General features: G+C 43.7%; 1 protein-coding gene across 6 annotated transcripts in view; it reads right to left on the reverse strand.

Annotated features, from left to right (window-relative positions):
• Window positions 1–22,825, reverse strand: part of RIPOR2 (RHO family interacting cell polarization regulator 2) — a 171,212-nt gene that overhangs the window by 106,026 nt on the left and 42,361 nt on the right. The window contains exon 1 of one of the 6 annotated variants that reach the window (XM_053246278.1): window positions 5,485–5,581. The exons of the other annotated variants lie outside the window; for them this stretch is intronic. Coding sequence (XP_053102253.1) covers window positions 5,485–5,554 — 70 coding nt within the window. The 5' untranslated portion in view covers window positions 5,555–5,581. Of the gene's footprint in view, window positions 1–5,484; window positions 5,582–22,825 lie in introns of those variants that run through there. 6 annotated transcript variants of the gene reach the window in all.

Below are 22,825 nucleotides of genomic sequence, written 5' to 3' on the forward strand. Positions count from 1 at the left end.
CTCATTTTAATAAACCACCACAGCAACTCCCAGTCTTACTATCATAGGAACCTGTTTATTTTATTTCTCTTTTTAAAAGACATTCTGTCTGCTTTGTCTCTCTCTAAGACCAAGATGCTCAAGCAACGAGCTAGTAGAGCAGCTCAGCCAATGGCAACGAGAGAGGGCTTTCTTACTGTCTAGTCCCGCTGTGGCAGGCAGACAGCTGAGCCAGTCACTGCCAGTGGCTTCATCACCACAGCCACAACACTTCTTAGTGTATTATAATTTAAAAAGAACTTGGGAATCATGATATTTGGTTATAAGTGTGTATGCATTAGTGATTACTACTAAATGGATATTGTAAACTGCTTTGAATTTATAGAAGGAGAGCACAATTAATGTCTAAATTGAGACCTTTGTATCTTTGATGGCAAGTTGCAGGCTAATTATTTGCACAAATATACTTGATAGACCATTTCTGAAACATTCCAGAGTGCTCTATATATTTTCTATCATCTTTATGGAAGCAGCTTAAAAATGGGGTCATGTAGCACAAAAACATCCAGGCAAATTATTCAGCTGGAAAATGGAAAGAATGGGAACAATTAAGGCCCTACAGGCAAGAAGAGGCCTGGTGTTGGGTAGCTGTCTCATAGGCATTGCAATCATTGCAGCACATTAAGGACTGATATTAATTCATGTCTCTCTCTTAACAGAAATCTAATAATACTAACGAAGATTAACTATGGTATGTGCTTCTAGGAGACATCCTCTTGGATATCTAGAATACTTATGGATCCATTCATTGTTTGGAATAGGTCAAAGACACCAGAAGTCTAGTGGGCGGCCTCATTATACCAGTTAGCAATGTGATATCACAGAAAGTTTGAGCCACAGCAGAACCTCCTAACAAATGATCCTCGCCATCATACAAAAGTAACTGCCCGACACATTTACGGAAGTGTATATTGATCTTGCTGAATGCATTTCTGCACAGGTGGCACACCTCCAGGTTTGTCAGATCTAGAAATGTTTAAATTGTCTCCCAAGCAACTCAAATAGCAGTTCGCTCTTGAGTAACTTCACTCTGTCAAAATGCTATGGTGGTAGCAATTACCTTCTGAGATGCCTTTAGTTCTTGTACCATACAATGGCCTTGTGTAGGTGTTTTCACATCTGATGTTTGCTCTGTTTGAAACCAGAAGTGAGTGCCCATTGTTGATGGGCAAAGTAATTCAGAATAAAAGATTAGAAACCAACTTTTCCTCTCCAGCTGTGTAAGGCATTATTTTTGTCAGCTACTTTGTATATCTCTAGCTGTCATAAAATATACATACACTACCATAGGCTAAGGAAAAAAACATCACCAGCTGCTCAAAAGGAAGTTCAAGCAAGTTAGCATGATTTGAATTATTGTGAAGAATAAAGCTGTAGGGGAACAGAGCACCATGGCAAGAGCAAACTGTATAAGACACTGGTAACTAAAAGTATATGGTTCCTCCTAAGGAAAGTGTGTGTTTTTCACCTGCTGTAGTATGGTAGGTGACTCAGCCAGGCAAAATTGTTGAGATATATTAACTTGACGTATGGAAGACTGGGCTTACCACACAGAACTCTATACTGCCAATACTTTTTCGTGTGGCATGGTACTGTGTTTGATGGATATTTGCACTGGAGACAGTTTCCACTCACATCATGGTGAACCATGCCAGTCCATTAGTGGCAACCATTCTGCCTAGCTCCAAACTCAATCTGTTCAATACAGATTAGTTTTTAATAATTTTTAATGGCTTTTTATTCTTTTTTTTATTTATTTGTTGTGTTTTGGATTGTGTACACCGCCTGGAGATACATCAGATGTATCAGGTGGCACAATATATACATATGATGAATGAATAAATAAGCAAACATGATAAAGCAAAAAGAGAATTGGGAGTTTGTTGGACTCTTCAGTTCTTTGGTATCTACTACCAGAGACTGAAATTATTGTTTAGCAGTGGTTGCAATCTTTCTTGACCAGGTTCTTCCCTGCAGTCCCCTGAAAAGCTATCCTTGAAGGTCGTGTGACCCTTGGCAACAGTATGGGATGCAGTGAGGGAGGCTGCAAAAAGAGGGGAGAATCTGCAGAAACTGGGCAGAGATGCCTTCCATGAGAGGAACACAAACACCACTCTGTTATTACCCATTAACTGCCTCTGAATGAGTCAACACTACCCATGTAGGTCTGTCATATTAAAGTTGATATTGCCACATAAAACTCTGAAATATTTCAGATCAGTCAAATATACACAACAGTTCTTTTAAATGAACCTTCATATTTTGGCTTTTAAAATATACAACATATACAGTCATGCATTTTATGTATTACAGTACATAAAAATGTACATATTTTAAAAACAACCTTGGTGGGGGGTTTCAGTGCATCCATCATCTTATAACAACCCAGTTGTTGCAGACCTGTATAACATCCAGCCAAGTTGTCTCAAATATGATAACCTGCTATAATCAATGCAGTGGATGCCCTTCCCTGACAGTGAGAGAGCATCATTCAGCCTTCTCTCTAAGATGTTTGGGCCTTACTAGTCCTATTCAGAAATTATAGCCTTATTCACACATTATGTTCAGTGCATGTATAATCTGTGTAGAGTGTATGCATGAACAGAACTGCATGCACATACAGTTATTCACACATTCTACTGAATGCATGTACAGCAGGACATTTGCTGTTTCTACCAGGGTCTGTATCCAGGTTTACTTTTAAAATGAATACATGTACAGTTATTCACACCAAGAAAACATACAGAAATCTACCTGAATGCACGTACAACATAATGTCTAAGTAGGGCTTTAGTAGTATGTGTGTATAGATATTTGCACACATTTTTGTCCAGCTGTACAACTACTAATTTAAAAAGTTAACCTGGGTACAGGCCTCCTCAGTTGTAGGGTTCAGATAGGAAATGTACTACTGTATGTGTGTTGAATGTAGTGTATGCACCTATACATATTTACACTGTAGATAGATTGTACATGCATTGAACATAACATGAACAGGACTACTGACTTAAATCTCTAACAGATAGTACAACATGGTCGCTGATGTAGTTACACTGCCAAAAAACCTGAAATTTGATACACATGTAGTCCATTACACCCAAAATGATTAGAAAAGTGTGAGAAAGCCATTTTACCACCCCATTCAAAATTCAGGATTCAAAACAGCAGGCAGAACACATAGCAAGCCATGGCACAGATACAGTGGGATACTGGGCTGTGGGAGTTCCTCTTCACGTACTTCAAGAAGTCTAAGACTGGAAAAGAAGGGACTTGTGGGAGAGGCAGCAGCCAGGAACTTAAGTATGAAAATGGGGCAAACTGCACAGATGCAATGATTCCACTTTTACAAACCCAGCATTGGGCAAGGGTAGGGTGGGGTAGGGTGGAGAGAACTAGGGATCATCCAGGAGTCAAGATCTTTATGCTTGCAACATGCAGGGAGGATTTATTGATTTATAAAGATTTATACACAGATTCTCCGAGTCTACTACTCATTCATTGCAGGCACACTATACCTCTTCAGCAGGTTTATCATAGCCATGTTTTCAGCTAACAGAAATCTACTGCCTTGTGTAGTGTACTCTGTCTATATAGCCAGGATCTAGTCAGATTGTCTGCTTCCCATCTCTTACTCCATATACTTAGCATAACTTAATGCAAATTAATAATTATCACTTAATGCAATTTTTAAATATTTGCAGTCAGAATAATTAAAATGTGATAGACGTATGAATTTTGTGTTCTTTCAACACAGGCCTATTACATTACAATCAAACGAGTATTTGTAAGTGGGTAACAGTTATTCTCAATTAATCTAGTAGTTGTATGTATTCTGTCAAATATGTATCGTAATCTCCAGTCTGCCACCATTGCATGTGGCACATTCCCATGCGCAGGAAGCATCTCACCTTGGGAAATCCCTAACTATAACACTAGTAAACTTGATCTCACCCCCACTCATATGGATCAGGCAAACTTTCTTTGAATAGAATTTCCAAGAATTCATGTTGCATGTTTGAAAGACTGTCAAATTTTAAACTAGATCCTTCAAAACTCTCTAAGTGTTTATAATACATAGCATCTATATCATTAACTACAAATGTTCAAAACAATTAATATATACATTAGAATGTATAAAGCGCTTTCCCTAAGTGTTGCAGGTACTTCTGTCATGTTTATAACATCGTCATGGCCAGTGGCTCACATACTGCGTAGTAAGCTGCCACTAAGTAACAGGTGTGCTTGCTATTTCCACAATACTTTGAACCCCATTGGCATGGCTTGCAAAGGCATGGGAGGCTCTATGCCTACTAAGGAGCAAGTCCTCATATTCCCGCTGACTCCCATCGGGAACAACAGGGGTAGCAGCGGGAGTGCAAGGACAATTCTTTGTAGGCACACTTCCCATCTTTGCAAGTCACACTAGCAGGCTTACTGTGGAAGCCGCAAGCCCACCTGTCACTTAGACAGGACACACCCTGTGCAGTATGTAAGCCAGCAGCACTAACAACTCCCTTACATAAGTGAGACGGAAGCTGAGTGGCAGTAGTGGCTGGCTTGTCGAAGGCTACCCAGTAAATTCATAACTGAGCAGCTACTGAAATCTGAATCGGGAACTTTGAAGCTCTGAGCACATGTCCGCAATCGCCATGGAGGTTCTCTGAACGTTGTGCTGAGGTTCTATGCAAATTCTAACATTTTCAGATGTAGGAGAGCTGTAGCAGGAGAATGGTTCCTGTACCTTCGCCCAATTTTGTTGAAAACGCAATTGTTTCCTGTACCTCTCTCAGCTGCATCCATTTCCATGCAGTAGTACTTTACTACAGCTGAAAACAGATGTCACGCAAACGTAAAATGCTTCCACTCTGGTTCAGCAAAAACAAAGACATCACCACACAAAAAGCAGAGTTGCACTGATGCAGTTGAAATCCTTTTTACTTGTATCCCAAGAATGAAATCTCTATGGCTTGCCAGTGTTATCGCAACCTAAGTACATCGAGCAACTGCTTTAATTGACCTGTGGTGGTCAACCCCAGATATTTAGGATAAATATTCTTACAGCATATAACTTTTAATATAATGAATTAAAGAGAGACATACTTTACTCCCCTGCTGCAGCCCACAGGGGAATAAGTTCTGTGAACTCAGTTTTTCTCACTTTAAGTAAATATATATAGGATTGGACTGTAAGACCTTCTCACAGTGTATTGTACAATTTTGAAATGAGTTCTCTCTGTCATTAAAATTTACCTCATTCATTATTATACTAGATCTACCATGCTTTTGTTCCATTCTTCAACAAAGAGCAGGCAACTCCTTTTGGTTAGCCCCAGCAGTTTCCTCAAGTCAGGACCTCTTAATTCTTTCACTCTAAGAAATATAGTGTTCTGACTATCCTATTTTCACGTGACAGCAGAAGGAGCAGCTTTGCAAGAGACCATTTACCTTCACAGATGATATCCTCAGCTTCACCGAGCACCGCCAGATCTTCCTCTTCCAGATGCATCATGGCCATGAGTAAACCGAACTGCTCCTGAACTTAACACTATAGGTAGTTTCAGTGCTACAACAGGGCTGTTTCCTTTCACAGACTTCCTAAACATTGGTGTCGACTACGGCAGCAACTTCCTCATTTACACTGAATGAAAGTGGTCTCATTTACATAAGTTTGCTTATTTTTTTCTTCTGCAGCTTTTGAAATTTGAAGTGAGGTAATACTCATTGCTCAAAAATAAGTAAACAGACGAGGAGATGCAAGGAGTTTGATTCAGGATACACAATGAATGCATTTCACATTCCTAATCCACTTTTAAAAGGGCTCTAAAGAAAATATGGCATTATTTTAAATAAGAAAGTGTTATGTTAATTCTGCTTTCAAGCACAAATTATGAATCTTTGGGCCTTCTAGTTCTGTGAAGTTCAAAAGTTTGCACATTCTACCAAGAAAAACTGGTCAGGTGGTATTGCCTTACTTGGACCCATTTCACATGCTAAACATGTTTCATGTAGGAAGTATTTCCATTAGAAAATAAGTAACCCACATGCAGATCATTGTGTGTGACAACTGCATGCACTTTAACCACTTGTAGATCATTGTGTGTGACAACTACATGCACTTTTTAAATGGTGTGCACATATGCCAAGAGGCCATGGCTACTAATTTTTTTTTTAACCCACCAAAAAATATTCTGCTCTACAGCGCAAGAGCCGCCATAAGTATTTAAGAATAGCCATGCAGGATCAAACAAAGGTCCATTTAGCCCAGCATTCTGATTCCAGGAATAGCTAGTTACATGCCACTTGTTGCTGACATATTTCATAATTATTGCATGAAGTTTGCAAGTAGGGCAATATAATGATGTCCCATCCTGCTGTTTCTTCCCGCCTTCGGTATTCAGAGGTATACTGCTTCTGTATCTGAAGGTTCCGTTTAAGCCAATAGTCATTGATAGACTAAGGAAAAGTATTCATCTTCTTCAGTCTGTGTAGCAGAATGCAAAATCTGTGCACATTATTTATAAATATGGCACAAAAGTGTCTAGCCATTTAACACTGTTCCTGAAGCATTAGAGAATGAGTCAACTTGGTTCTTGTTGGCTCTTTCTTTGCTGTGGCACTCAGTTTTCCCCTTCAATTTAAATCTGTTTCCTCATGCACTGCTTTCAAAGCACCACATCCGGAACCCTGTTCCCTTGACAGCCTTGTTTCTTTTATTTGCAAAAATTAAAGAGCATCAAAAGGCTGTTTTCTTTCCAGAAAACAAGTGACACCTAAATGCACACACAAACTAGCCTGGTGATGAATAATAATGACTCAACCTGCACTTCAAAGGCCCCTAAGAGAAGTCTCTCCAATTGCCTGCTTTTCATGATGTAAATGACAGACTCACATGCAACATAGCCAGCCTGTAAAGTATGTCACAAAAAGAAGTTTTGGTGGTGGTAGGAAATAAGATGTTTTTATTTGAGATGAAACATAGTTTTCAAAATGATGTCTTGATTAAAGCTAGTCCCTCTTTTTCCTTAGTCTATTCATTTCATTAGTAACTGTAATCTGAGTCTTGCTAAATTTCTATTTTGTATGCTACCCCAAGTGCTTCCTGTTTACTCTCTGCTAGAATCAAACTCAGTTTCTTTTCTACCACACCTCTTTTTTCAGTTTAGAGCAATCTTTTCTTCTTCCTCCACTTGAAGGGTGATAAGGAAACTACCACATACAAGGTCAGACAATTAGTCCCCCTGACCTAGTATAGTGTACCCTACTCTCACCAGGAGCAGCTCTTCACAGAAAAGGGGGCTTTCCCAGTCCTACAAGTGGAGATCCTTTAACAGGAGATGCCAGAGATTTAACTGGAGAGGAGAGCTGGTCTTGTGGTAGCAAGCATGACTTGTCCCCATAGCTAAGCAGGGTCTGCCCTGGTTGCATATGAATGGGAGACTTGATGTGTGAGGACTGCAAGATATTCCCCTCAGGGGATGAAGCCGCTCTGGGAAGAGCAGAAGGTTTCAAGTTCCCTCCCTGGCTTCTCCAAGATAGGGCTGAGAGAGATTCCTGCCTGCAACCTTGGAGAAGCCACTGCCAGTCTGTGAAGATAATACTGAGCTAGATAGACCAATGGTCTGACTCAGTATATGGCAGTTTCCTATGTTCCTATGTAACTGGGGACCTTCTGGCCCAAAAATAAAATTATCTTCCTTTCCCCCTTAAGTTTCCTATTCTTCTTTTAATTACTGAAGATGCTCCATTAGCAATGGAATAAAATGGTACAGTTGCATGTTTTTAAGACATGCAACTACTGGTTAACAGAATCACAGTTAACACTCTAACTTCTATGAAACAAAGGGGAGGACAGGAAAAAGGAACATTGGTCTTACCTGTGAAGGGGTTCTTTTTTCGCAGTGTCTGAGGTCATCCTAGACAATGGGTTGTGCGCCAATCATGCCTCAGAAAGACAGGAAGTAGATTTTCAAAGCAGGAGCTCATATTTGGTATTTAGGCTGGAGGTGCCAAACCCCCAGTTCTGGAACTGTCGAGGTAAGAACAAATGGTCCAGGCTATGAGGAGAGAGAGAGAGAACTAGACAAAAAAAAATAGTGGATCTGCCCAACAGGGAAAGAACACAGAATATCAGACAATGAATGAAAAAACTGATTACCCTGGGAGCCGGCCGCTTCCCACAGATGATCCCCTGTTCCATCAGGTAGGTGGGCTGGATGACCTCAGACACTGCGAAAAAGAACCCTTCACAGGTAAGACCAATGTTTCTTTTTCCACAGTTGTCTGAAGTCATCCTAAACAATGGGACATTCCCAAGCAGAAGTAAGAACCGGGTGGGAAAAGCAGATGTGCTAAAGCACCTGTTGTAAGACTGTATGGCCAAGAGCCAAGAAGAGATCTTTTAATGCTTAAAGAATGGTGAAGTAGAGGAATAGGTGGCTGCCTGACATATGACCTGGAGAGGAGAATTACCTGAGAATGAGGCTGAGGTGCTGGCGCTACGAGTGGAGTGAGCCGTGATGCCCCTTGGAAGGGAAGTCGGAGCAACTCGTAGGCTAGTGCAATGGTAGCCCAAATCCATTTAGCTAGGGTGGATTTGGAAACTTTATTCCCCAATGACGTGGGGTGGAAGGCGACAAAGAGGGAGTGCTGAGAGGTTTTAGTGCAGGTAAAGTTTAGTGCAGGTTTTAGCATAGGTAAATACATAGAGCTCTCCGCACATCTAGCCCGTGTCAATGCTTTTCCATCAGGAGAACAGGGAAAGGGCATAAGGAAGGAAAGACCACGTCCTGAGACCTGTGAAAGGTGGAGTTGACTTTCGGAATGAACATGGGGTCCAGTAGGAGAATGACAGTGTCCTGCTAAGAAGTGCAGAGTTCCTTATGTGCAGAGAGGGCTCCCTGTTCTGACACTCTGTATGCCAAGGTAGTGGCTACAAGGTAGAGAACCTTGTAGGAGAGGATCTTAAGGAGGACCAAATGAAGGGGTTCAAAGGGCTCCTGGGTAAGGGCATTCAGGACTTTGTTGAGGTCCCAGGAAGAATATCTATGTACAGAGGGAGGAGCCAGGTTGTTGGCCCCTTTAAGGAAGAATCTCAGGTGAGGATGAAATAGGGGAGAACCATGGAGGTTTACATCCAATACTGATGAGAGGGACGAAACTTGTCTGCGCAAGGTTTTAGGGCATATGCCAATGTCTAAGTCCTTCTGGAGGAAGGATAGGACTTCTGGAACTCCAGCTGAGGTCAGAGGGAAGTGTTTCCTATGTGCCCACCTGAAGAAGGCTGCTCAGGTGGCCTGGTATATCCGATTGGTAGGTGGTCTTCTCAAAGCCAGAATGGTATTATGTACCAAAGTAGGGTATCGGCTGTCCCTTAGCAAGGCACGCTCAATGCCCAAGCGTAGAGCTGGGGCCAGTCTGAGTCCGGATGCAGGATGGGTCTTTGGTAGAGAAGGTCTGGGCATTGAGGGAGAGGCCAAGGAGCCCTGGTGGAAAGTGCGACCAGATCTGAAAACCATGGTCTTCTGGGCCAGTGTAGAGCGATGAGGACAATGATTGCATTACCCCAAGTGAGTTTTTGAAGAACCTTGGCTATGACGGCTATCGGAGGGAATGCATATAGGAGACCCGGGGGTCAAGGGGCCGGTAGTGCACCCGTCGCTTCCACCAGGGGAGAGTGGAACCTGGAGAAGAACCTCTGCAGCTAATGGTTGAGTGGAGAGACAAAGAGGTTCACACTTGGTAGTCTGAGTTTGGTGGTCAGTTGATCGAATACCTCTGGGTGGAGTGACCATGCTGCTGGATCTATGGTCTTTCAACCTAGCCAATCTACTCTCAGGTCGCCTCCCCACTGAGGTGTTCAGCTGAGATGGAGGCTAGATGTAACTCCACCCATGAGAAGAGAAGGGACTATTCCTTCATCAGGGAGCAGGACCTGGTTCCCCCTTAATTCACGATGTGAGACTGCTATCACATTCTTCCGGTGTACAAGGACATGATGGTGGCGGATTAAGGGGAAGAAGCGTAAAAGGGATATATTAATTGCCTGCAACTCAAACCAGTTGATGCTCCTTGTTGCGTCCTGTGTTGACCAGGTGCCCTGGGCAAGCTGGTTGAGACAGTGAGCCCCTGATCCCGACAGGCTGGCATCTGTGGTGATTGTTATCTTCTCTGGAGGAATCAGGTGAAGGCCTAGGAGCATGGCTGGAGATATTCACCATGAGAGGGATATTTATTTATTTATTTATTTATCATATTTTTATACCACCTGATATGTAAATCTCTAGGTGATGTACAAATCCCAACATTAAAGTCACAGGTTAAAATACATAACACATGATAAAAACTATATAAAACAAATATTAAAATTATTAAAATTCTAATTAAAAGCCTCCAAGAACAGGAAAGTCTTGAGGGTCTTCCTGAAAACAAACAGAGAAGGAGATGCTCTTAGTTCAGCAGCGAGCACATTCCAAAGCCCTGGGGCAGCCACAGAGAAACCCCAGTGCTGAGTCACCACCAAACGAGCTGGTGGCAATTGCAACCGGACCTCTCTAGAAGATCGTAAAAAGTGGGCGGGTGCATGACAGAGGAGGCACTCTCTTAAACAGCCTGGTCCCAAGCTGTTAATTATTATTATTATTTGGCTATAAGGGCTTTATAGGTAATTACCAGCACTTTGTATTTCACCCAGAAACATATTGGCAACCAGTGCAGTTCTTTCAAAACTGGTGTTATATGGTCCCTTCATATTGTCCCAGAGATCAATCTGGCTTCCGCATTCTGTACCAATGGTAGTTTCTGGACTACATACAAAGGCAGCCCCACGTAGAGTGCATTACAGTTAAGGTCTGGAGGTTACCAGCATATGTATCACTGTTTTAAGGTCATTCACCTCTAGAAATGGACGTAGCTGACCAATCAGCTGAAGCTGATAAAAAGCACTCCTGGCCACCGCCTCAACCTGAGAAACCAGGGAAAGCTTTGGGTCCAGGAGCTCTCCCAGGCTACGTACCTGATCTTTCAGGAAGAGCAGGCCTGCTCAACTTAGGCCCCCCAGCTGTTTTTGAACTACAACTCCCATAATCCCCAGTCACAGTGGCCAATAGCAAGGGATTATGGGAATTGTAGGCCAACATCTGCAGGAGGGCCGAAGTTGAGCAGCCCTGAGGAAGAGTGTAAACCCCTCCCAGAACAGGCAGATCTAAACCATCTCTCGGGTCCTGACCCCCCACAGTCAGTACTTCCATCTTATTTGGATTCAGCTTCAGTTTGTTATCCCTCATCCAGCCCATTACTGCCTCCAAGCAGGCATTTAGGGAAGGTATGACATTTCCTGTTGAGGTTGACATGGAAAAGTAAATCTGGGTGTCATCAGCGTATTGATAACACCCAGCACCAAATCTCCTGATGATCTCTCCCAGCGATTTCATGTAGATGTTAAAAAGCACTTGAGACAGTATGGAGCCTTGTGGAATTCCATACTTCAGTTCTCGCAGTCTCCAAGTGACACCACCTGGAATCTACCAGAGAGGTAGGAGCAGAACCACTGTAAGACAGTGCCACCCAATTCCCAACTCCCTCAGGCGATCTAGAAGGATACCATGGTCAAGGGTATCGAAAGCCATGGAGAGATCCAAGAGGATCAGCAGAGTCACACTCCCTCTGTCGATAGCCAATTGGAGATCATCCATCAGGCCGACCAAGGCAGTCTCAACCCCAAAGCCCACACGAAAGCCAGTTTGAAATGGGTGTAGATAATCTGCATCATCCAAAACTGCCTGGAGCTGAGAGGCCATTACCCACTCAATCACCTTGCCCAACCATGGAAGGCCAGAAACAGGTCTGTAATTAGCCAACTCCGAGGGATCCAGTGCAGGTTTTTTTTCTAAAGTGGTCGGATAATAGCCTTCTTAAGACAAGGAGGCATCCTGCCCTCCCTCAGAGAAGCATTTATAATATTTACCAGGCCCTCTCTGATAATATAATCATCAGATGAGATAAGCCAAGTTGGGCAAGAGTCAAGAGAACAGATTGTAGGACGCACATTCCAAAGCAGTTTGTCCACTTCCTCAGGAGTCACAAACTGAAAATGATCCAATCTAACCCCATAATAGGAGTTGCTGGGCTCCTCCACAGTAGACCCTGCAATAACTGTGGAATCCAGCTCGGCCCGAATACAAGAAATTTTATCCGCAAAAATGTCATTTAAAATGTCACAGCGATTAACTGATGGTTCCAGGTTTAAATTCAAGGGGGAGGGGGTACATACTAGCCCCTTCACAACCCTAGACAACTCAGCTGAATGTGAGTTTGCGGAAGCAATGTGGACAGAAAAGAACTGCTTCTTTGCCACTCGCACTGCCAGAGCATAGATCTTTAAATGTGTTTTGTGTTGTACTCGATCAGACTCGCGCCGAGTCTTCCTCCACTTGGACTCTAGTAGTCCACCTCACCGCTTCAGCTCCCGTAAATAATCCAAAAACCACGGGGCTGTCTTTAAAGCAAGTCAGAAAACTCTTGGGCTGCTCCCGACAACCTGGTCCCGAAATGAACATTGAAGTCCCCACCAACAACAACTGGGGCCACTCCAATGCCAACTCAGCAACTACGTCCATCAGCTCAATTAGGGACTCCAATGGGCAGCAGGGTGATCGGTACACCAGCAGAAGTCCCAATTTATCCCTGGTCCCTAGACTTAGGTACACACTTTCAATATAAGCCAAATCCCTGACAGGGATCCTGGTAAAGGAGATGGTATCCTTATAGACCACAGCTACCCCACCTCACTGTCCACATCCTCTCACCTGCTCCACCATAGAGTAACCCTCTGGGAGAAGCTGGAACCAAACCAGACCACTAGCCTCTCCCAACCAGGTCTCAGCAATACCAGATAGGCAGACATCCTGAGGAAGTGTGATTTGCCTGTGGCTATGTCTTGGAAGGGAAGGAGTAGCCACTGTAGAGGATGAGAGTGCCAACATGCCCATGGTGTACACTCCAGGCATGAGATCATGGATCCCAGGAGCTGGGCCAGGAACATTAGGTCTGCTGAGGAGCTGTTCAGAAGGGCTATTCACCAAGGATGAGATCTTGTCCCTGCGATTGGGGGGGTAGGGAAACTATCCCATGACAGATGTTGAAGAGGGCCCCCAGTTGTTGGAGGGACTGTGAGGGAACCAGGTGACTCTTCTGAAAATTTACCACAAACTCATGTGTTTGGAAGAGATTGAGGGCTCTCTGTACCTCCTGTTTAGCCTGAGGAAAAGACGGAGAGCAGATCAGGTCGTCATCTAAATATAGATGGGATATGGACGGCCTCCATGCACATGCGATCAATCACCATGATCTTGGTGAAGACTCGGGGGGCCGAAGTGTGTCCGAATGGCATCACCCTGTATTGAGAATGCAGGTTGTTGTGGCAGAACCGGCAGTACATGTGATGGGATGGGTGAATCGGGATGTGGAGGTATGCTTCTGAAAGGTTGATGGAAGCCAGGAACTCCCCGCTTCTTACTGCCTAGTGATTCATACCCAGTGATTCCATCCTGAAGGATCTCTTTCAGATGAAGTGATTCAGATTCTTCAGGTCTAGGACTGCCCTCCATGAGTTATCCTTCTTTGGCACCAGTAATAGGACTGAATAAACACCCAGCCCTCTCTCTGTCAGAGGGATGGGCTTGATCGCCTGGATCTGTATCAGATGTTGAATCACTAGAGACATCTGCTGCACCTTCATAGGATTCTTGAAGGAGCAGGGTGGGAGTGTAGGAGTTTGGAGGTAAGTAAGTGAACTCTAGCAGGAGACCCTGGGAAATGGTCCCCAGGACCTAGGAATAGGAGGTAGACTGGCTCCAAGTTGTTGAGAACCTTAGGAGCCAACTTCCGACTGGGAAGGAGTCATTGCTTGCGCCCTTTGGGGGGGCAGGTGCACTGGATTGTCTGAATGGCTGGTTTCTGGGATTTTCTTGGTTTCGCTGATGCCACTGGGGTACCAGGAGGACCTGGAATTGTTGTATGTCCTATTGTCTCTAAATGAGTTGGAGGATGCTCTGGGGAAGAACCTGTAGAGACAAAAAGTACTGGATGTAGTTCTAAATGGTCTACAATAGTCCCTTCTGGTGGAGGGCATGGCCTTTTTTTTTTTACATCTGTGTTTCCACGATAATTAGTTTGAGGGTGTCGCCAAATAATTTGGCCCCTGAGAAGGGGGTCGAAGAGAGGTTGAGTTTAGATTTTGGGTCAACCCACCAGTTCTTTAACCAAAGACACCTCCTAACTGCCACCCCTGCCGCAATAGCTCTGGAAGCATGTTGGATGCGATCCAATCCAGAATCAGTCATAAAGGCTGCATCCTTGGCTAACTTATTGAAGTCTAAGCTGCTTTTTTACAAGGGGGATGAATTGAGTGAACTTCTTAGCCCATAATACAGAGGCCCACACAAAAATGGATTGGAGGCAGCAGCTCTAATGACTAAGGCTGAAGAGTCATGAGCCTTACGAAGAAGAAAATCACATTTCTTATCCTCAGGAACCTTGAGTTGCTTGTCTCCATTCTTATTTATGATTGTTCTCGAAACTAGTTACGCTATTCTGCCATCATAGTATCCCTTAAAGAGCAGTGGGAAAGGGACTGCAAAAGAAGGAGATGAGGTAGAAGGGGAAAATATCAGGTCCAAACCAGCTTGAGGTTGTGAGACTGCTTTGGGAGAGAGATCCTTAATGGCTCTCCTCTTGTTGGCAAGTAATACCTCAAATTCTGCTGCTGAAAAGAGCCGAACTGATTTGGCAGTTTGTGTGAATGACTCCTCATCGGAAAGTTCTCTCTCCTCAGTATCTGAAGAAGAGTGAGAGGAACCAGTGGGGGGAGGTTCTGAGGCAGGTTTCTGAGGAACAACAGGGGGAGAACAGAAGGCAGGATAGGTCTAGGGGGTAACTTAGGCAGGTTTGGGGCTGGTCCCAAGGGGGCCAGGGCTCCGCCCCCCGGGAAGGTCTCTTAGGAACGTGGGGGTCCTCTTGTGAAGAAGACAAAGAGGAGGGTAGAGGTCTTTTGCCACATTTGTGCTTCAGGTGCCTGGGTAGGAAATGCCCCCTCTAGTTCAAAGGAATAACACCCCTGGTAGGGCTAGAGCCTGGTGAGGAGGAGAGGAAGACTGGTTTGGGGGGACATCTGGGCCGCTGTGGCACAGGGACAGATGGAGTCAGTATAGGAACAGGAGCGGGAGGTGGCATGGGGGAAGCCATAGCCCTTAGTTCACTTCGGATAAATTCCTTGAGCCAAAGCTCCAAATCAGGAGCAACCAGTTGTCTTGGCTTAGTAGTACCCGAAGGGATAGTACTCACATCCCCATGAGGTAAAGGCAGGTGAGTCAGCATAGGAACATGGGAATATAGGAAGCTGCCATATACTGAGTCAGACCATTGGTCTAACTACCTCAGTATTGTCTTCACAGACTGACAGCGGTTTCTTCAAGGTTGCAGGCAGGAATCTCTCTCAGTCCTATCTTCGAGAAGCCAGAGAGGGAACTTGAAACCTTCTGCTCTTCCCAGAGTGGCTCCATCCCCTGAGGGTAATATCTTACAGTGCTCACACTTCTAGTCTCCCTTTCATATGCAACCAGGGTGGACCCTGCTTAGCTAAGGGGACAAGTCATGCTTGCTAGCAGAAGACCAGCTCATGGAAGGGACTACTGGAGGGTCTGTCATCGTTGCTGGCTGGGATGCAGGGGGAATGACCGGCGAACCAGGTTCCCCCTCCCCCAGATGATTGCCAGGTGTCTTTGGTGCAGGCGTGAATAAAGCGCCTGTCAGAGTAGCTGCTGCATCTGTGCCTCCCTGGACCTGAAGAATGGTGTGTGGAAGGCACTGGGGTAAGTGCTGCTGGCAGACTGCTCGAAAGAACAACCATTCACTCAATCTTACCACTGGCAGTATTGATTTCTTTTTGGGTTTCTTTGGGTGTCTGTGCAGCTGCTTAAGCTTTTTGGGAAGCTTAGAGCTCTCCTCAGTGTGTCTTGTCTTTTTGGAGGTTTTCTTGTGTGGCTTTGTTGGCTCCTGAGCCACGGAAGGAACGGTAGTCTCTGCTACAGGGGTGGGCAGGGCAGGAGCACTGCCCTTGTCAGTGGGGGAAGAGAGAGCAGGAGCGTTTTGAGCTATGAGGAGAGGATGCACTGTGTCCCTCCTTCTTGGCGGATGGTTTTTTCTCCTAATGGGGGCCCTCAGAAAGGGAACCCTCCAAAAAGTCCCCAGCATGGGACAGCTCCATAGGGAGCATGGAAGGCAAAATGGCGGGTGGCAGAAAGGAAAGGGATACACGCAAAGGGGAAATAGAGCCAATGGATCAAATTAGGTAACTTTAAATATGTTTGGAAGATTTTTAGACAAAGTGGGGGGGGCACCCTACAACTCCCTTCCCACCCAGGCACAAGGGAGAGGAAGAAGGGGAAGAGAAAAGACAAGATCAGAGCTCTCTCCTGTTCAGTGAGGAGAGACACTAACAGAACTGAGGGTTTGGTGCCTCCAGCCTAACTACCAGATATGCGCTCTTGCTTTGAAAATCTACTTCCTGTCTTTCTGAGGCATGATTGGCGCACAACCCATTAGGATGACTTCAGACAACTGTGGGAAAAGATTATAAAAGCCTCCCTGCAACACCCCCCCACTCCAGTGTGTGGTATTGAGTTAGAAAGAGTAGGATAACATTTTTAGAATCTTCTTTCACCTGAAGCCTAACCTAAAAGCACAGCTAACTATCAAAGTCTGTGGGTTGAAAGGATACCTGTCAAAAGCAGTGAGTTCTAAGCTTTTGGATTGTGATGTCAATAAGCAACATCAGCCTGGCTGATGTGGGGGAACAGCCTTGCAAATGCAAGATGCTTGTGAAGGGGAAACAAGGACCATAGCTGCAATTCTAAGCATTCCTGGGATTAAATTCTTCTGAAATGAGTGGAAATTGTATCCTTATTTACACTGGCTGTCCACTGTGGGAAGTAAGATGCTGGACTAAATGATTATCTGCTCGGATCCACTTATGATCTTCAAAAATCAAGTCAGAAGAATTGGCTCAGAGCAGGCTCTTTCCCTCCTCCCGTTTCATTTTTTGCACTGGTGTAATTTATATTGGCTCAGGAGCTCCATTTTGGTAGCACCCTGTGCATTACAAAATCATTATGTGTCTAAGACCTTGGCTACATGTTATGTTTATCACATGAAAGCAGCCCAACCTGCCTATTGCTCCTCCATCTACAAGCTGAGAAAGCTGGACAGGACTGCAACCACATGCACAAGAAAGGAGATACTGACTGCTTCTCCATCAGTTCTTTATCCAGACCTTCCCTTAACTTGGTTTCTAAAAGCTAATGTACCTTAGAAGTTGGAAGGGGAAAGGGGACAAAAAACTAGGAGGGGAAAACAAAAGACAGATAAAGAATAGGTGGAGAAAGAAGGCCAGTAGATCTTCTTTCCCTGTGTATGTGGCCCCTCCAGCATTCTGTGCTTCTTAGCAAGAGAACTGTAAGTACAGTCACAGTCATAGTTTAAGAGACTGATCCCATCACCCTTTTTCGGTTTAAACCAGTAAAGAAAAAATCCCAAACTTCACATCAGTAAGGGTATCTGAAACAAAATTTTCTCCCTAAATGCACGCTGCATATGTATTTAGACAAACAGAACAAGAAGCACAATTGCATTCCCTATGGTACATTACACAAAGAAGCACAGTGCCTTGAGGGGGAAAAACAACTACTGATTAGTCTTTTAAAAATACCCTCCAAACTAGAACTCCAGACTGTTTCCATTTAAATTTACTAATACAAAGTTTCAACCAAGTTTCAACACTTTAGCCCATCATCTCAGTATTTCCCCCATTGTCGCAAGTATTTGTTTATTAACTATGTATTATTTATTTAGAATTTGTACTTGTCAATTTACAATAGGACAGGTTTTTTTAAAATATAAAAATATGATGTAAAAACAATAGCCAATTATGGAAGAAAGCTACATCAGCGCTTTATTTTAAACCTACAAGAAACAGCTGAGGTAGAGTTGCACCATATTAAGCAAATCGACAGCACACTTTATCTTCACAGACAATAAAAAGTTTCAGAAGCACACCTAAATGGGCCAAATTCTCAGACAGTAACAAATTCCATAAATGCAAGGCTACAAATGAATATATTATGTAGTTATTAGAGATAGTTTAACCTCCAATGAAGGTGACACCTGCAACAGAGACTTGTTACTGGATCTTAATGAACAGGGAGGTTCATATGGGAGTAGGTGTTCCCTCAAGTATACTGGAGCCAGGCTGTATATTGTTTCAAAGCTAAGAACCAGCATGATGAAATTAGCCCAAGAACAAATTGCTCACCAATGAAGCTGTTATACTATTGGAGTTATTTCCAGTAGCTAACACCCATCACCACTCTGGTGGATGAATCTGCTACAATAGAATTCATCAATACAGTATTTAATCAATACAGTAGTACAAGAGGGTTGTACTAGTGTAAAACTGTGGCAATCTCTCTCCCCGCCCACCTCCGGCATAGCTAATGCTCCTGGCCATAGTTTCCACCTGGGAATCTAGAAGGAAGCATGGATCCAGGAGGATATGATCCAATCCAGGAGAGGAAATTCTGCTACTTTCCCTACTTTAGGACAAGCCATCACTTGTGAAAATCAATTCCGTTTGGTTTAGATTTCAGTTTGCTCACCCTCATCCAGCCCATTATTAACCTCAACAAAATCAAGGGCGATCACAGAAATACAACCAAACAAAACAGAGGGGAGATAAAACCCAACCGTGACTAAGGCGAGTGTATATAAAAATGATATATAGCAAACCAACAATGGAGATATGTATTAATAAACAATAAACCACTAGTAAGGAAATCTCAAAATTCTAACACTGATTAACAATTGATAATTAAACCGAATATAACAATTCAAAATAGAACATAAATTATAACATGTACAATGATCATCAAAGACATTCAAAAACATTCAAAATGAAACATAAATAATGACATGAACAGTGATGATCAAAGACTCCCAGAGGAGATATAACTGAGCAGGGCAAAAATAGGGCTGCTGGATAAAGTAGGCAAAGCTCAATATTGTCTGTGCAGGAATGAAAGTTCCAGGTTGCAAAAAAGCAAATAACACAAAGCCAATCGAGCGTAGCCTCAAAGAAATATAGGTTTCATCAATCACACACTAAGCCCACTCATGCCCTAGTGGAAGAATGCAGGTTTCACATGTCACCCTCATCCAGCCCATTATTAACCTCAGGCAGTCACTGAAGGATGATGATGATGATGATGATCTTTGTTAGCTACCACATAACAAATTGTTATTTGGGCAGCTCACAATACCACAATAAAAACATCCAATTAAAACACTTAACACAAAACAAATTACAATAGAAGATACAGTACAAAACATATTAAAACTTCTTTTTAATCAATTTTTAAAAGCCTGAGAGAACAGAATGTGAAAGTGCCTGGCAGATAGATCCCTGTGGGACCCATAAGAAAGCAGGGAACGAATAGTACTCTTAGAGCACTCCGGAACCTCCCAGCAAGGCAGAAGCACAACAGCAGCAAATCAACGCCCCCTCCACTGTTCTCTCTAATTTTTTTAATGTGTGTGCAGAATGAGTTTTGTTCTGAGCGGCAGTATCAAGGCAGTGTGTGCGCGTGTGCATTCAAAGTGGGGCCTTCCTGATTTAACCTGGGCAGGATCTAAAATTAACTGAGCGGATATAAAAAATCGTGCGAGTGCATGCACACATGCACACCTTAGAGGGAACACTGGCCCCCTCCCAGCACTGCCATCCCATTCAGTTGATCCAAAAAACTGTCACGCAAGTCATACTGAAAACTTCTGAGATTCATACTCCCTTGTCTCTCCCCACCCCTATTGTTAAGGAGAATGACCAAAATGATCTCAGTCTGTAACTGTGGCCAGAAGCTTAACTGAAATGGCTGTGGATAATCTACATAATCCAGAAGTACCTGGAGCTGTGGTGTATTTCTTGACGGCTGGATCCTTTACTGTTGAAAGTTGATCCTAAAAGGCAGAAGCTGTCCACCAATTCAATGTCTTCATTATCAATTCTGAGGCTGGTTGTTGTACCCCTTGTCATTAGTTTAGTCTTCTTTACATTTAGTCATAGTTTAGTTTTTTCACTGTGCTCCTTGACTTTCACTATTAGAGCTTGCAGTTCATCTGCATTCTCAGCTATCAGAGTGGTATCATTAGCGTAGCGCAAATTATTGATGTTTCTTCCTCCAACTTTAAAACCGCTACTTCCAATCCAGCTTCTCTCGGTATATGTTCAGCATAAAAGTTGTATAAATATGGAGAAAGTATACAGCCTTGTCTTAATCCTTTGCCGATCTGGAACCAGTCTGTTTCACCATGTTCCGTCTGGACTGTGGCTTCCTGTCCTGTGTATAGGTTCCTCAGGAGACCAATGAGATGTTCTGGGACACCCATTTTTCTAAGGGCATTCCACAGCTTGAAAAGTCGATGCAATCGAAGTCTTTTCTGTAGTCAATAAAGCACATATTGACTTCTTTTTGGTATTCTATGGCTTTCTTAATTATCCATGCATTATTATTACAGTGCTTATCAACTGATGCAGAGGTACCTGTATATTCCAGTCTGTTAACCATGAAAGTCTTCACCCCTTCCCTTCTGCAGGAAATGTGATGGTTTTCAGGCATGCAAATAGGTCTAAGAGGAGGTTAGTGTTTTATAACTGTTTCCCTTGCAAATACCAAGAAATATTAATCTGGTTTAACTAAGGTTTTATTCAGAAGCAACTCAATTTTCTCTCTTTCTCCTTTCCAACTCCACCTCTCCCACCCCAAAGTCTCTACAGGATCCCCACTGGGACAAACATCCAAACAACAAAACCCAAAAGATACAAGACAGTATACAACACTTAGGAACTGGAATAAGTGCAGTTGATGTTAGACATCGGACAAGACATTGGCTGACATCCTGACTATTGAAGCAAGTGCATAAACAGCAGCTCCAAGCATGCAGCAGGACTGCCCTGGCGAGTCTGTCAGTTCTTTTAACACATATGTTCTTGAACAGAACCAGCAGGCACTTCTCCCAGAGAACTTTCCTGCATTCCAAAAGTCCTCTGTGTCAATGGAAACATGTCACTCAGGGAAGCAACATGTTTCTGCCGGCTTTGGGAGCGCTCCAGGAGAAGGGCCCATGGGCTCCGTCGCACAAACACACATGTGTAAGGGAACTGATGGAGATGCAGGAGAGTCCTGCAACGTGCTCAGAGGTGGTATTTATGCATATGCTTTGGCAGTCAGGATGTCTGTCACTGACATCTTCGCAAAGTAGGAAAAAGCAGTCCTATTATCTTATGTGGCTCCTAAGGGAAAATGCATTTAGCGGGTTCTCTTCCAGGTAAAAAGCTACGGGTTTCCCAAACTCAATCTATTATCCTCCACCCCTTCTCAGTTTTCAGATGGTGCCTTTCTTGCATGTATCAGCAAAGGAGTTCAGGGGGACATATAGATGCAGAGATGTGGGACATTATTATCTATTACATACAGGGGCGTAGCTAGGGGAGAGGGGGCCCATGTTCATCCCTCTCTCTGGTGGTCCCCCAGAGTGAGGGAGATAATGAAGAAAATAGGGTGGGATGGAGCTGGAGGGCCCTCAGGAGCTGGGGGCCAGTGTTTTTTTAACCCTTTTGCTCAATTACTGTATAGCTACGCCCCTGATTACATACATGCTTAACTGAGGTACATAGCACCAAATATTATTTCTGCATGGGCTGGAGGATGATGCAACCCGCCCCACCCGATGGGAACTTCGTTCTGGCCCTTCTAAACCTCTTGCCAAAGCTTCAAAAGGTGGGAAGAGGGTTGGCAAGCACCCGCACCCTTCTTCCATCTCACCAAGCTTGATTTGATATCATGAGCTCATGATATCCTTTGCCCTCAGCCTTCTAAAAGGCAACAGCCTTTTCCTATTCCACTTCTTATCCCTATGACTAGAACCTTACATGTGAGTAGGCTCCTACTGACATGCTGGCAAATTCATTCCTATAGAGCTTACGGGCACTACTTCTGGCTGGGCCATTGTATCTCCAGGTGTCTCCGGTATCTCCAGTCAGGCTTGTCAAACCCTGCAACTCACCCCTTGAGTCAGCACCCTTTCTCATTCTCCTCCTCTTAGCATGGACTCTGTTCCTGTGACCTCAGTACAGTGGGAGCACACCACAAACGCCTCCAGTTTATTTATAACTTGCTAATCTTCCCTTCATTCTTAATTTTGCTTTTCTCTCTCAGTTCTTTTCAATGCACCCTCTGGAATAATATGAATTTAATCTCTTTTTTTAACGTGTTGTGTCATGATATTGCAAGACTGTATCTCCCAAATAGCTGAGATAGTTCCATTCACTTAATGGATACTATATTAGGGGGCAACTGGCTCAGATATTGCAGCAAACATTTGCACTTGACTGCCAAGTGGTTCTTACGCAAAACGGCCTTTTGCTGTACTTCCTACAATTTGCTACACCCAGTGCCAACTGTGGACAGAAGCTTCTGAAAAATTTCAACAACGAAGTTGACTTCTGTTTTTCTGAAGCCACAAGATAAGAGGGTGGATGGGAACGGAAGCTGTGGTGAGGGAAACCTAACCACAAGCAATACCCACCCTGCTTGCGTTCTGCTGTGATAAAGTGGTCCGAGTGCAATACATGTGCAGAAAGGGGTAACTTCCAGGATCACAGTTTCATTCCTAAAGTTGG

This window comes from Hemicordylus capensis, chromosome 4 (assembly GCF_027244095.1).
Source record: "Hemicordylus capensis ecotype Gifberg chromosome 4, rHemCap1.1.pri, whole genome shotgun sequence".
Classification (NCBI taxonomy): domain Eukaryota; kingdom Metazoa; phylum Chordata; class Lepidosauria; order Squamata; family Cordylidae; genus Hemicordylus; species Hemicordylus capensis.